At 45.5% G+C, this 14130-nt stretch overlaps 1 protein-coding gene across 1 annotated transcript in view; it reads left to right on the top strand.

Annotated features, from left to right (window-relative positions):
• Positions 1-3496: 3496 nt before the first annotated feature.
• The window catches only part of MFNG (MFNG O-fucosylpeptide 3-beta-N-acetylglucosaminyltransferase), a 30355-nt gene continuing 19721 nt past the window's right edge, over positions 3497-14130 (top strand). Inside the window, exons 1-2 of the mRNA XM_079993030.1 lie at positions 3497-3746; positions 8682-8730. Of these exons, the coding sequence (XP_079849156.1) occupies positions 3534-3746; positions 8682-8730 (262 nt within the window). The 5' untranslated portion in view covers positions 3497-3533. The remainder of the gene's footprint in view (positions 3747-8681; positions 8731-14130) is intronic.

Here is a 14130-nt window from a genome sequence, read left to right as displayed (position 1 = left end):
GAATGAATGACTGTCCCTTATGGGAAGGTCTTTAGGAACAGAGATGTGGGTGGGGGAAAAGGGGAAATTATCAGTTTCACTTCTCAAAAGCAGGGAGGAGGTCAGCTTCCAGCAGCCAGCCCATAAAGGCAAGCATGTAAAAATAGAAATGTACATTTTGTGTGTGTGCGTGTGTGTGTGTCTGCACGCAAATGTGTCTGAGTTTAACTCACATGAGCATTTTTTCATTCCTTGCCAAACTAGGATCGCCAGATGCTCTGGTTTTCTGTTCCTTATTGCAGGAACATCATTCACAGAAGCAGAAAATGTGGCTGGTGAACTGCTCCTGTATTGTTATTCAAAATGCTTTAATTCCATGAAGCGGCAGACCATATGACTCTTTTTTGAAATCGTGGTCCTGGCAGCCTACTGCAAAGGATCCTTATCAGCTGAAACTACCTGTGAGTATTGAAAGCAGCAAGCCCTTGGACTCTACATTTGCAGCCTCAGCAGTGAGTCAAAGATGGTTTGGCAATCTTCAGACTCCAGGTTTAATGGCCTTGGCATTCCTCCATCTGTAGATGGCAGAGTGCATCGCTGCACGTAAGAACCATCCTCATCAGATATTTAAAGCATTCTTGCATCATCCCCCACCCCAAAGAATCCTGGGTCAAAGATCTTTCTCTCCATGGTTGCGGTTTGGCTGTGGAGTCAGGGAACTCTCCATTCCAGTGCACAAACATGACCCTTTGCCTGATATGTTCTTGTACCTTTCACAGAAGACCATCGAAACATGCTAGTAGAAGGGCTTTTTTTCAGCTGAAACTCACCAGAACTCAGTTCTGGCACCTCTCAGACGGGCGCTATTGCCACAATAAGAGAACAAGGAGGGCATTCCTGGTGAGTTCTTCTGGTACACCTTTTCTGCATAGAAAAATAGCACTGACTAGTAGACGCGGGTGGCACAGTAGGTTCAAATCCCCGTGACGGGGTGAGCTCCCATTGCTCGGTCACTGCTCCTGCCAACCTAGCAGTTCGAAAGCATGTCAGAGTGCAAGTAGATAAATAGGTAAACGGCGGGAAGGTAAACGGCGTTTCCGTGCACTGCTCTGGTTCGCCAGAAGCAGCTTAGTCATGCTGGCCACATGACCCGGAAGCTGTATGCCAGCTCCCTTGGCCAATAAAGCGAGATGAGCGCCGCAACCCCAGAGTCGGCCACGATTGGACCTAACGGTCAGGGATCCCTTTACCTTTACCTTTAGTAGCATCTATTCTCAAACCAAGAATTGTGCTCTGACCCCAGCATCCCCTTCCATCGCTATTGCACACTGTAGAAGACTAAAACAAAAACTAAATACCTTACAGCTAGTTTGCTACATTTCAAGAGGCAAGTTTGCTACCTTGACTCTTGTTTGTAAGAATTAAGCCGTAATTCTTCCCCTAGATGTTTTTAATGTATGCCTAAGCATGGAAGCGCAGTAAGGGGGAGAGACAGGCATTTGCAAAGATTATCATACAGCTGTTCTTGCCAGGGGTAGCAGTGGCTGCATACATACCGTGTATTTAATTTGGAAATTGCTTAATTGTTTAAATTGGTTGTGAACTTTTTGATGTTTTTTATTGTTTATGACTACTTTTGTTATGTTTGTAAATATGTACTTTTTCATGTTGAAACCTGCCTTGTGCATGGTTTTAACTATGAAAATGTGGCTTGCAAAAAAAATGTATGTATGTATGTATGCATGTATTTAAAGCGTATCACTTTTTCCAATGAATCCTGGGAATGGTTGTTTACACCTCACAGAGCTACAGTTCCCAGCACCCTTAAACTACAGGTCCCAGGATTTTCTGAGGGAAAGCCATGTACTCAAAATGTGCCTTATAAGTACAATGTGCAGTGCCAGATTTATGTATAAGCTAAACAAGCTATAGCTTGGGGCCCCACTCTCTTGGGCCCCACCAAAAAATTAAAGGTGAAAAAACTGGATGTACATTTCCAAAATATAAGATAAACAAATAAAACAAAACCTTCCTACAGCAACAGTGTTTTGTGTTGTGTTGGCTCCTATGATGTAAGTAATGGGCCCCGCCTGCTAGCCTGCTCCCTAAAATAAAGGGCCCTATTACCTTCAGTAGCTTAGGGCCTCATCAAACCCATATCCTGCCCTGACAATGTGCACCCATTGTGTTGCTGCCCCTTAATATTTGAGATGTACCAGGAATTATTGGTAAACTAACATATTCTGGTTTCTGTCCTCTCAAACAAACTCAGCCCAGCTCTGTAATGCAAAGAGCAAAGGAATTGCTCCTTTTTACCTCCTTAATTGCCTGCAACCCACAGGTTATCAGGTGTGAAGGGAAACTAATTTCCACCAGGTGATCTTTGCTTGCGCACCCTTATTTACTAGTGAGCCGGCCTGAGAAATCAATGTTTGCAATATGCGTGCCATTTCCTTTACTGAGAAGGTAAATTCTCCATTGGGAAGGGGGTGCTTTTCACTGCCTGACAAAGCCGGTCAAAAGGGCAGCAGCTGGGAGGGCAGGCAGGCGGCTGTTCAGAGGGGAAGATTTCCCCGGAGACACCCTGCCTAGCCGTGAACCCATAAAAGGGACTGGGCGGAGTTTGCCTCCTTGCAGCCAAAAAATGGAGCTGGGAGAGGGAGGGCAGCAGACAGCTGGTGGGACTGGAGAAAGGCAGTTTCCTTTTGCAGCCCTGGCTTTAGCCTGTAATTGCTGGGAGACAAAAAGGAGGCGATGAAAAAAGGAAAAACCTGCCTTGCTTTTTAGGTTAGAAGCTCTGTGTTCTAGCTGGGAAAGAGAGGCTGTTATTTGGGAATCTTCGCTATGGAAAAGTGGGCACTTTCTTCCCTGCCCTTGGGATGGGTATTTGTCCATGGAGTCTTGACTTGACAGCTGAAGCTCATCCTGTGTGACTTCAGATGGGACCCAGGGTCATGCCATTTTGGTTACCTAGGCTCAGGTGACAGGGTCCTCCTCTTAGCTCCTACCTAGAAGCCTCTGTCACCTGCCCTCTTTGATATCTGGAAAATCAGGTCTCCCTAGATCCCATGCCTCTGCCCTCCAGGCTTCCTCATCCCCTGGGGTGTGAGTGGGGGAGAAAAGAGTGAGGCAGACCTCTTTGGTAATTTCTGCTTTCCTGAAGAGCCACACAACCCCACTCACTGGCCCCTTCCTCTTGCATTCCTGGGGTATTTATTAGACAGGACTTAGCCTATCTCCTTGATCTATGCTGTTCTCAACTTTGTGGGAAAGCACACAGGCTAGAGCACGATTTGCACTTCAAGCTTTGAACCTCGCCCATCTCCTTGCTGCGGGATCAAAAGCCATGCGCCGGCGTCTCCTCCAGGCCTCCTCTGGAGTTGTGCTCTTTCTTGTGAGCATGGTGCTCCTTTCCACGAGGCGTTCCGGCATCCAGGAAGCGGTCGACAACCAGAGACTTTCAGGAGGGATATCTGGCAGATGGGCATGGAGGGAGATGATGCTGGCGGGTGAGACTTTCAGGAGGGATATCTGGCAGATGGGCATGGAGGGAGATGATGCTGGCGGGTGTGGCAGACTGGAGAAACAGGAGGGAGACTAAGCAAGGAAAACAACTCAAGGGCCACGATGACGGTATGGCACATTCTGCTGCTGGGAAAGGCCTCTTGCTGGAAGAGCTTTTCATTGCTGTCAAGACAACCCAGAAGTTCCACCAGTCCAGGATGGGATTGCTGCTGGAGACCTGGATCTCCCAGGTTAAAGGACAGGTTGGTATGAGGGTGAGAGGGAGGGTTGAATGGACCGCTGACACCAGAATGCCTAAGGGAAGAACCTGTGTGTGATTCTCATATGCACTCATGCGCACGCATTGCCTAGAACCAAACGATGCCTTAAGCCAGGATTGGTCATTTGGAAGCCTCAGGGCTGGAATCGTCCCCAGATGTGATTTGATTTAGCCCCAAGCCCTGGTGTTGCCTGCTTTTAATCAAAGCATAGTAAAAAAGAAAAATAAGAAAAGTGCCTGCTGTTGCACTTACAAAAAAGAGTATGTTTTTACAACGAAGCTGCCTTATACCAGATTCTAGTCTTTCCACCGTTCATTATGCTGATGGCCATCTGTCTCATTCATCATTTTATTTTACCCAAGAAAAGTAACATCAGTGTGTCTCTCGGAGAACTTCAAAGCAAGCCGAGGGAGCAAGCCGCATAGATTTGGAGGAGACTGATAATGGGGGAGGGAGGGATGCAGAGCAGAGCATGGTGGTGTTTTTCTCAGCCAAATCCTGAGTCCTGAATTGAATCAGGCTGGTTTGGATCAACCTAGGATTCTGCCATATTGGGTTGAGGTAGCCCCTGGTCACTCTGGGTTGGATCAGGTCCAGCTGAAGCAATCTGGGGCTGTCAAAAGGGGTGCAGGATCTGGTGGTAGCGGGGGGGGGGAGATATATAGGGTTTTAATCCTTAATTAGACACTGTGCAAGGTGCTCAGATTGGTTCAGAGTCTGCTGCTGAGTTGAGTTGGTCTTAGGTTGGATTGGTGCCTCTTCAAAGTGCCCAACCGAGCCCTGAATTGGATCGGGGAGAGGCATGCATAGCCCAACTGTTCTAACTATGCTTCCTTTGTGTGGGAAATATTGTCCCTGCACTAGCTCCCCAATGCCTCTCAGGGCTTTTAAAGCTGCCTTAGGAACACTGGCCTTCCAAAACACTTGTTTATGAGCTTCTCGACATGTTAAAGGTAAATGGGCAAAACATATTTGGCGAGGCAGATTTCATACTGTTTTCACTCATGAGGATGGTGGAATTGGTTGACTCTGAGGCAGACAAAGGATTGCATTCGTGTAATGTGTGAAACAGGCCTAGGAATTCATACATTCATTCATTTATGTATGAGAATATACTGTGCTTTTTTTTCTTAAAAAAAAAAGTTTAGGGGTACTCTCATTTTCCTACTTATACTGAAATACTGCTCCTCAATGAGGCCAAACTTAGATTCACAAAATGTTTAGGGGTATGCATACGCCTGTGACCCACCCAGAAAAAAATCACTGAGTACAGTATATCTCTCTCTCACACACATAAAAAAAGGTAAAGGACCCCAGACAGTTAAGTACAGTCTCGAATGACTCTGAGGTTGGGGCGTTCATCTCGCTTTACTGGCTGAGGGAGCCGACGTTTGTCCGCAGACAGTTTTTCTGGGTCATGTAGCCAGCATGACTAAGCCACTTCTAGCGAATCCAGAGAAGCACACGGAAATGCCGTCGGAGCGGTACCTATTTATCTACTTGCACTTTGACGTGCTTTTGAACTGCTAGGTTGGCAGGAACTGGGACCAAGCAACGGGAGCTCACCCTGTTGCAGGGATTCGAACCATTGACCTTCTGATCAGCAAGCCCTAGGCTCAGTGGTTTAGACCACAGCACCACCCGCGTCCCTCTCTCACACATACACAAAGCAAAATGTTGAGGTCCTTGCAAAATGTACGCAGATAGTTTGCCATTACACCAGCACCGAATGCTTTTTCAGGGGCGGACAGTTCTGGTTGACATATCATTTAGAAATTCACATCTCCAATTGGTGATTTAAGGAGCGAATGTGCCATATTCAGCCCTGCTATATTCCCAGCAAACGTGTTTTTTCTCCCCTCCCTCGTATTTTTTGTTGTGGTTGCTTCGTCCCCCTGGTTCCTTTTCTTTATCGCTGTCCCTCAGCTCCTTCATTCTTCCAGAGACAAGAGGCTCACAATAAAACCCAGGCTGGATTTGTGAAAAGGCCTCGCCACCGCCAGGCCCAGGGGAGGCCCACGTGCCTGGGCGACTGTCTGAATGACTTTGCCCATATTTCAGTACATAATGCAAGTACACTGTTTAACCAGCCTGCAGGCAGCTGGTGGGGAGATTGTTTAAGGCTTGTGTCTCTCTTTCAGTCCCCTTGGCTTCTTGAAAGCCCATTTTCCGCTTGAGAGGAGGTATTCTTTGCTGGACGCGATCCCCACTCTGCCCTTGGGATGGAAGTACATGCCACATGATGTTGTCGAGAGGGCCTGGGAGGGACTGCGGGGAAGAGGAGGAGGAGGAGAGTAGGGAAAACAGCAGAGAGCTTATAGGTCTTTTACACACAAACAGATGTTCTTTTCTGAATTCAACTTTCCTTTCACTACAAAGCTTCTGTTTAATCTGCTGTCAGATATCTTGCAAACATCACAGCAGGATTCTCGGGGGACAAACCTGAGCTATTCGATGGTCACCCCTTAGGCTCATGAGTTATTTAGGGATGCTGGATCAGACCAGGTTCTCCAGCCCCAGGCTGGTGACTAAAAGCTCAGTGTGAGCTGGCTCAGCACAATGAAACCTATATATCGAAAGCATCTGTTCTACAAAAATGACTCATACCTATATCAGATATTATTGGGGCTCCAGAGCCCTAGCAGAACCCCCTGGTGCTACAGTAGGCGCTTACACATTGCGCCCCCCAAAAGGAAATACACCCCCCTCTCCAAAAAAGGTCAAAAGAGAACACACATTTGCAAAAACAAAACAAAAACCCACACATGCAAATTTATATCCATAGATAAAAATCTAGAAAAACTATAAGTTAAATAGACCAGGGATTACTGCTATGGGTATGTGCATGCCTGTTCGGTTTGCTGTATAGGTTCTGTTTCCCCCCTCATATATTTTTTATTGAATTTTAATAAGGACAAACAGGTGACAGAAAAAAAGAAATGAAGGGAAAAATAAATACAGATAAGTTGTCACAATTGCCAATAAAGAAATACAGGAAGCAGTCAGTGCAATAATAAAACGTACCTAAAGGAAAAAGATGCGTAGTTTATAATTGCAATGAGTTCTGCAGTTTAAATCAAAACAATTAGAAATTTTAATTCAAAAAAGATGATAAAACGTATTCCATCAAAACACCCGCATAGGCCTGTGGTATCTGACACTCCTTGTGCTTGTATATAAAATAAAATTAGACCAAATGGCAAAGCTGCGATCTTGAACACTTGGGAACCCTGGACACCCTTCCAAGAAGGGTGATTTGCCAAGTCTTGGAATAGCAATAGTCTAGATTACTGAGATCAAAAGTTCTGCAAAATTTGGCAGTTGTGACTCTGGCTGCTGTCAAATGATGCAAAATCAGTTCCTTGTTATTCAGGTCTTGATCCGAATCTGCAAACAGATTCAAAAGAGAAGACAAGGGGCGGGGTGAGTTTTGTCCAGTTATCAATGGATTCATCCATCCAGAAGCCTTTTACCTTGAGGCAGTACCATCACACATGTAAGTAGGTTCCAATACTTTGGCACCCCATCTAGCATAAGGGGGGAAGGCATCTATGTGGGGCCTTGAACCAGAGCATTTTCCAGCCTTCTTCTATCTGCACTCCACAGGTGCTAACTCCTACTCTCCCCTGTGGTGGTTCTTTAGCTTTAAACTGGACTTGAACTGGATCGCCCTCCAAAAAGAGAGCTCCTTCAAATAGAGGATGATCCTCTGACAGCCTTTCAAACAGAGGACTGACCTCAGTAAAATAGGACACATGGCCACACTAACAGAGGCTGGTGCCTGCCCTGGCCAAACGTCATGCTGATCTGGGGCACTGGAAAATTGAAAATGGCTGTCCACAACTACTGCCAGAAGAACATGCATCCGAGGAAGTGCCCGAGAAGACACTTTACTGAAATCCCTTTCATAACTGACGCTGGCCACGATCTATCTATGTTGTATTTGTTTTAAAAGCAATTTCTCAGTGGGTGCGGTAAAGGTAAAGGGACGCCTGACCATTAGGTCCAGTCGTGGCCGACTCTGGGGTTGCAGTGCTCATCTCGCTTTATTGGCCGAGGAAGCCGGCATACAGCTTCCGGGTCATGTGGCCAGCATGACTAAGCCGCTTCTGGTGAACCACAGCAGTGCACGGAAACGCCATTTACTTTGACATGCTTTCGAACTGCTAGCTTGGCAGGAGCAGGGACCAAGCAACGGGAGCTCACCCCGTCGCAGGGATTCAAACCGCCAACCTTCTGATCGGCAAGTCCTAGGCTCTGTGGTTTAACCCACAGTGCCAACCGCAACCCTTTAATGGGTGAGGTACTCAACACCAAAACACTTGCTGGGGTGGGGGTGGGGTGAATGCCATTCTACAAAGACGTTGGTGACCTGTTCCACTGAATGATCAACACCCTCTCAAAACTGCAACATGCAGAGTCCTTTGGGAAACACCAGCTTCAGATCCATCTGAATTTTTTTCAGCACAGAACAAACAAGCATTCAAAGACCGGATTTCAAAAGATTATCAGCTAATCAATTAATCGGCAAAGGGGAGAGTGAATTAATCTCTCTCTCTCTCTCTCTCTCTCTCTCTCTCTCTCTCTCTCTCTCTCTCTCTCTCTCTCTCTCTCTCTGCAAAGAAGCTGGGTCAAATACTTACTTTCCATCATCATATAGCACTTAAAAAAAAATATCAGAACTTGTTACAACCTCTATTTTGCCGCATCTCTGTGAGATGGGTGCATTATTATTCCATTTGTACAGATAAAACACTTTCTGAGTGTTCAAAGCATTTTACATTCATTACTTCAGTAATAATCTCATATGACGCATAGCCACGGTGGAGAGAGTTATGTGGCTTGTCACTGGATGGCAGGTATGGAACTCAGCACATTTTAGGCACTGGAATAACCCTTCTCTCTTCTTTTCCTCAGACATATGTCTTCACTGATAAAGAAGATGATGAGCTACGGGAAAAACTGGGTAATCCGTCCTTTAGTGTTGCGCAAGATCTGGAAACTGACTTCTGTAAACTGTGTGTCAGGAGCGCTTGGGTAATAGCATCCTTACACGGCTGACCATGGGAAAGGGTTATAGCTCAGCCACAGGGCATATGCCTTGCATGCAGAATTCCCAGGTTCAATCTTGCATCTCTGAATGAGGTCTGGGGAAAAAATTTGGTGTGTGTGTGTATGTTGTGGTTGCTCCCCCCATTATTTCTGGGTTGAATCAAATGATTTATTTTCTGGTATTGTGTGTATATGTGGTTGTGTGTGAGGCGATCGCATGAAAGTGGGGGAGGGGACGCCTATACTGTAATAGATGGGATAACTCAGTCTTGGACTTAGGGCTCATACAGACATCTACTTGTCCCATGCTGCCTAGACATGGGCCTGAGTGGTTCTGCCTTTGTCCTGCTGCCCCTTCCCAGAAAACTCACTCTTTAGTGCTAAATCAGAACAAACAGCAATGTATGGAAAACCCGATTGCTAATTGTTCTGATTCAGCCCTAAACTGCAGGTTTTCTCTGGGAAAAGTGGCACGGCAAAAGGAAAACTGCTTGGACCCATGCATTCTAGGCATAGGAGAAGCGAAAATGTGGAGAAGCCCTAAGACTGGGGAGACCCAGGTTCAAGTCCCTGCTCAGCCATAGAACTCACTAGGACACCTGATGAGGGGCAGTCAGTTTGACTGTCTGTTGGACTATGCTCAATCTTCTTCTTCTTCTTCTTCTTCTTCTTCTTCTTCTTCTTCTTCTTCTTCTTTTGTTTGTATACCACCCTTCATCCAAAGATCACAAGGCAGCTCACAACATAAAATAATAATTATTATATACAAATCAATATAACTGAGTCTATTCTGGATCTATTCTGGGTATGACTTAAGGCTGTCTGTTCCAAGTCTGGTGTAAAGTTAAAGAACCCCGAGAATGAAGAGCCATATCAACCATCAGTCCTGGAGAACAGACAGAGCAGGCACACAGGTAACCTGGACATAGTCTTCTCCACTTTGGTGAGATGTGCTGAGTTTCTATTTAAAGTATACTACTTATTTCTAAATTTGCATGTATACATATCTGCACATTTAATGCAAATTGACTCCTCTTCTACCCCCCCATGTGTTTCCTCTTTATTGGTGATGCAGAAATCTCCACCCCAGGTTTACTTCTGTGTAGACATGTGTAGACTTGCTCTGGCATTGCCAGTTCCAATCCAAATCTGCTTAATCGACAAGGTCCTCAAGGTCAAATGCTGCTATGCTTGGCTCTTCAGCTCTCAAGTAATTAGTAATTTCATTTACCGCAGCTTGTGCAGTTCTCCAGAAACACTGAATTAATGGGCAGAGCCAAAAAATATGACATAAAATCTGCAGGTATCGAACTGCAACACCAGCTAACAATCTGTGTTTGGTAAATACAACAAACAGAGCGATCCAAACCCCCAATCTATCCAGTGGAAGAAGTTTAGAGGAGTTGGAGTAGAGGTATCTCTCTATACCCTGCCCTGACTTGACTCTGCTAACCTCCACCAATGGCAGGGAAGCCCCAGCAGTGACGAACAGCTCAGTGAACCACCCAAATGGCAAATAAGTGGAAGCTACCATCAGTGGTATCTCTGCTACCAGTAGCATTTCAGGGGAAGGGCTGGACTGGGTCTATACAGGATCTACTGGTCCTACTGGTCCTACTGCTGTCATGTGTTGACAGCATGCCGGATCTGGGCCTTCTCTTATTTCTTTCTTATTAATAGCTTTTAAATACAAAAAAACAGCATGGATCATACAGGTTTTGATACAAAGGAACTAAGGAAGACTGGGTAAGCACAGGGTTATTTACAGATGATATAGAAGTGTGTAGTTTGTATACGAAATCCATCTATAAGCAAGACAAAAATACGTAGATTGACCTAGACAGGAAGAAAAATCATAGATAAGCAGGAAGAGAAGTTACACATAATTTCAAATAAACTCCCAAGTATTTTGGTACATAGTTTTTGAGGATCATGCAACATATAATTTAAAAATGGCCACAAAGAGTTGCAAAATCTGGATTGCCCTCGCCTCATTGTACTTTCAAATTTTATGTTAATTTTTCAGAAACTGCAATAAAGTTTTTTAATATATATATTGCATGTCTAAGTTTAGATTCTTTGCATCCTTCGAGTTCTGAGATATGGTGAAACTCGCAGCCCACCGACATAAAAATGATCAAGTCCTTTGGATGAAGTTTCTTAGCCCAATCAGTAAAAACCAGACAATTAATATCAATTTGGATTGTGCAGCACATCAGCTTGTGCTGTCAGGCTCATTGCACATTAACACCGCTATCCAATTCCCTCCCCACAACTGGGCAATACTATCTACCGATTATGGAAGATCTGGGCCATTTTGCTGCACCAGCCTGAGAGTTGGTGGAGCAAAGAGCCATTTTCCTGCCCCACTTCCCCCGCCCATCTGTTGTGAGTAGTGGGGCAGTGGATGTTGTGGTGGCTGTGCTGCGAAGCCCTGTCTCTATTGGCCAGGGCTTTGGATTACTCTGTGTGATGTTAACTAGGTGTACCACTGCTATTGGGTGGGATTCACCAAATGAGTCCTGCCATCAGAAGCCACGAGCAAGGATTTCCACTTGAGCAAGAGGGTCCTGCCCTCCTCCCATGCCCCAGGCCCCCCAAACTGGGGTAAAGAGAACCCCAAGAAGAGCACACAGGAGGAGGGGAAGGAAGATCATTCCGTCCGGCAAGCTGAAATAAAATCAGAAGACGGCGACCTTGAATTCCCCCCGAAGAGATTTTTTTTTAAGGTTGATATTCAACGCTAGTCCTACTCAGAGTATACTCACTGAAGTTAATGGACATGAGTAATGTAGGTTCATTAATTGCACTTGGTCTCCTCTGAATAGGGCTTAGCTGAATACCACTCATAGATTTTAAACTGTCAGATCACAATATTGGAAGCACAGCGTTTATTATTATTTTTGTACCATAAATCCATTGTAGTTGCTCTTTTGTTGCCGCCATTTTCTCTCCAGATGAGGCTTCTGTTAAGGAGGTCCTAACTCATTTCCCCAGCTCTCAGAACCTCAATATCATGTTGCTGAGAAAATGAGATCCTTTCCCTGACTAGCGCTATCATTGCTAATGTGATTACTATGCAGAAGGTAATTGGCAACTCTTGTCAGCACCCCCTTGGGTAGTGCCTGGGAGGAGAATAATGACCATCAACGAACCAATGCCATTATCTGACTTTGCTTGATGAGCACTCCCTCGCCTGGTTTTGCTTATCAATAATTTGACTAGGTGTTCAACAATGAAATGTGGGAGTTTTTTTTGTTTTTGTTTTTACGAAGTTAATACAACTTGGAACTACTGATTCTACTTCGCTCTGTGCTTTCTAGCTAGTGAAACAGGAAGGAAGGAAGGAAGGATGGAAGGATGTCCCGATGTCCCTTCACTTTACAATTCCAGCTCAGGCATGCTCAGCCAGTGCCTGCAAGCTGCTGTGCAGAGCTGCCTTTGCAGCTCCTACCTAGGGGTGCAATTGGCAGGACATCCGATAAACTACAGTATTGGGGAAAGCTGTTGCCCAAATGCATTGTGGCCCTGAGATCTTGGGCAAAGGTAAACAAGCTTCACTGGAAGTACTAGAAATAGCTTTGTTTTGTTTTTTAAATCTAGAACTATCCACAGCACTCCTGCAGAGAGCAGAAGAGACCTGTATCTTCTACGAAATCAAGAGGTGGTAAAGGGAGTGATTCAGTCTTGGTGCACAACTAGGGGATTATGGGCAGATCTGTCGGGACAACACATGGCAATATTCAACACCTGTAGAGCAGGGTGGGGGATCTGTGGCCTTCCAGAAGTTGGTAGATTACAAGTCTTATCTGCTCTGACCTTTGTTGGCTGGAGCCGATGGGAACTGCAGTTCAACAGTATCCAGAAGGCCACAGTTTCTGCACCCCTGCTGCATTTATTTATTATTATTTATTTCAATAATTTATATACTGCTTTATGCAGTATTTTTGATGTGTTGTACAATGAAGTCACAAAGGATGAAATCAGTAAAATTAACCACACAATCAGAAATGTTTACTTAAAATGCCTGCTGAAAAAAAGAAAAGTTTTCACCAGGCGAGGCAAGCCTGCTCGATCTCAGTCGGGAGGGAAGTCCACAGAGTTGGGCCCATGATGCTCAAGGCATGGTTGCTGGTCATTGTGAACTGTGCCACTGACCGGTGGATGACCACTAACAGCAACTCTGCTCACGACCTCCATGATCAGGCAGGGACATTAGGAATCTTGCAGTCCAGTCTCACTGGATCCAAATTCTTAAGGGCCTTGCAAATTAAGAACCTTGAAATTGGACTCGTACCATATGGGCAGCCAGTGCACGCTTTTAATTGCCAGAGTTATTTGCTGGTGGTAGTTTGTCCTCTCACAAGGAGTCTAGCTCCAGCATTTTGCACTGGTTGGAGCTTCCAGACCAGCCCCAAGTGTAGCCCCATAAAGAGCATACTGTAGTAATAAAGTCTTCACATTCCCAATGCATGAGTTAGGATCCCTGCCCAAGAATGGCTGTAGTTTCTGTACTAGTCATAGCTGGTAAAAGGCACTGCTAGTCAGGCTCTGAGCTTCCGGTGACAAAGATGCATCCAGTAGACTCCTAAACTATGAATCTTTTATTTCAAAGGGAGTCCAACCCCACACATAGCAGGTAACTGGGCAATGTCTGTCTTACCCTGTATCTCAACTTAAAAGGTAAAGGTAAAGGTACCCCTACCCATCAGGGCCAGTCGTGACTGACTCTAGGGTTGCGTGCTCATCTCGCTCAAGAGGCCAGGAGCCGGCGCCATCCGAAGACACTTCTGGGTCACGTGGCCAGTGTGACTAAGCTTCATCTGGCGAGCCAGCACCAGCGCCGCACACGGAAACGCCGTTTACCTTCCCACTAGAAAGCAGTCCCTATTTATCTACTTGCACTTAGGGGTGCTTTCGAACTACTAGGTGGGCAGGAGCTGGGACCGAACGATGGGAGCTCACCCCGCCGCGGGGATTCGAACCGCCGGCCTTTCGATCGGCAGGTCCTAGGCTCTGTGGTATAACCCACAGCACCACCCACTTCCCCGCATCTCAACTTATGGGGTGTCTAATTCAAGATATACCAGCATTCTTACTTCTCATTGAACATGGTTGTATCTAGTTTTATTATTTGGTGCAGCAGCTAAGAAAATGAACTTGAAAAGGTGATTCACTTGAGTAAGCTAAGTCAAGCGTAATCACTAAGAGTCTTTATTAAGGATTTATTTTAGCAATGGCTTTTACATTAAATGAGAATTGGGAAGCTCAATTGGTCATGGTTTTTTGCCTTCCAGACATTTTACTTTTTTAA

The sequence above is a fragment of the Podarcis cretensis genome (assembly GCF_951804945.1).
Source record: "Podarcis cretensis genome assembly, chromosome: 10".
Taxonomy (NCBI): domain Eukaryota; kingdom Metazoa; phylum Chordata; class Lepidosauria; order Squamata; family Lacertidae; genus Podarcis; species Podarcis cretensis.
The sequence above is the reverse complement of the archived record's forward strand: the minus strand, read 5'-3'. Positions and strand labels throughout refer to the sequence as shown.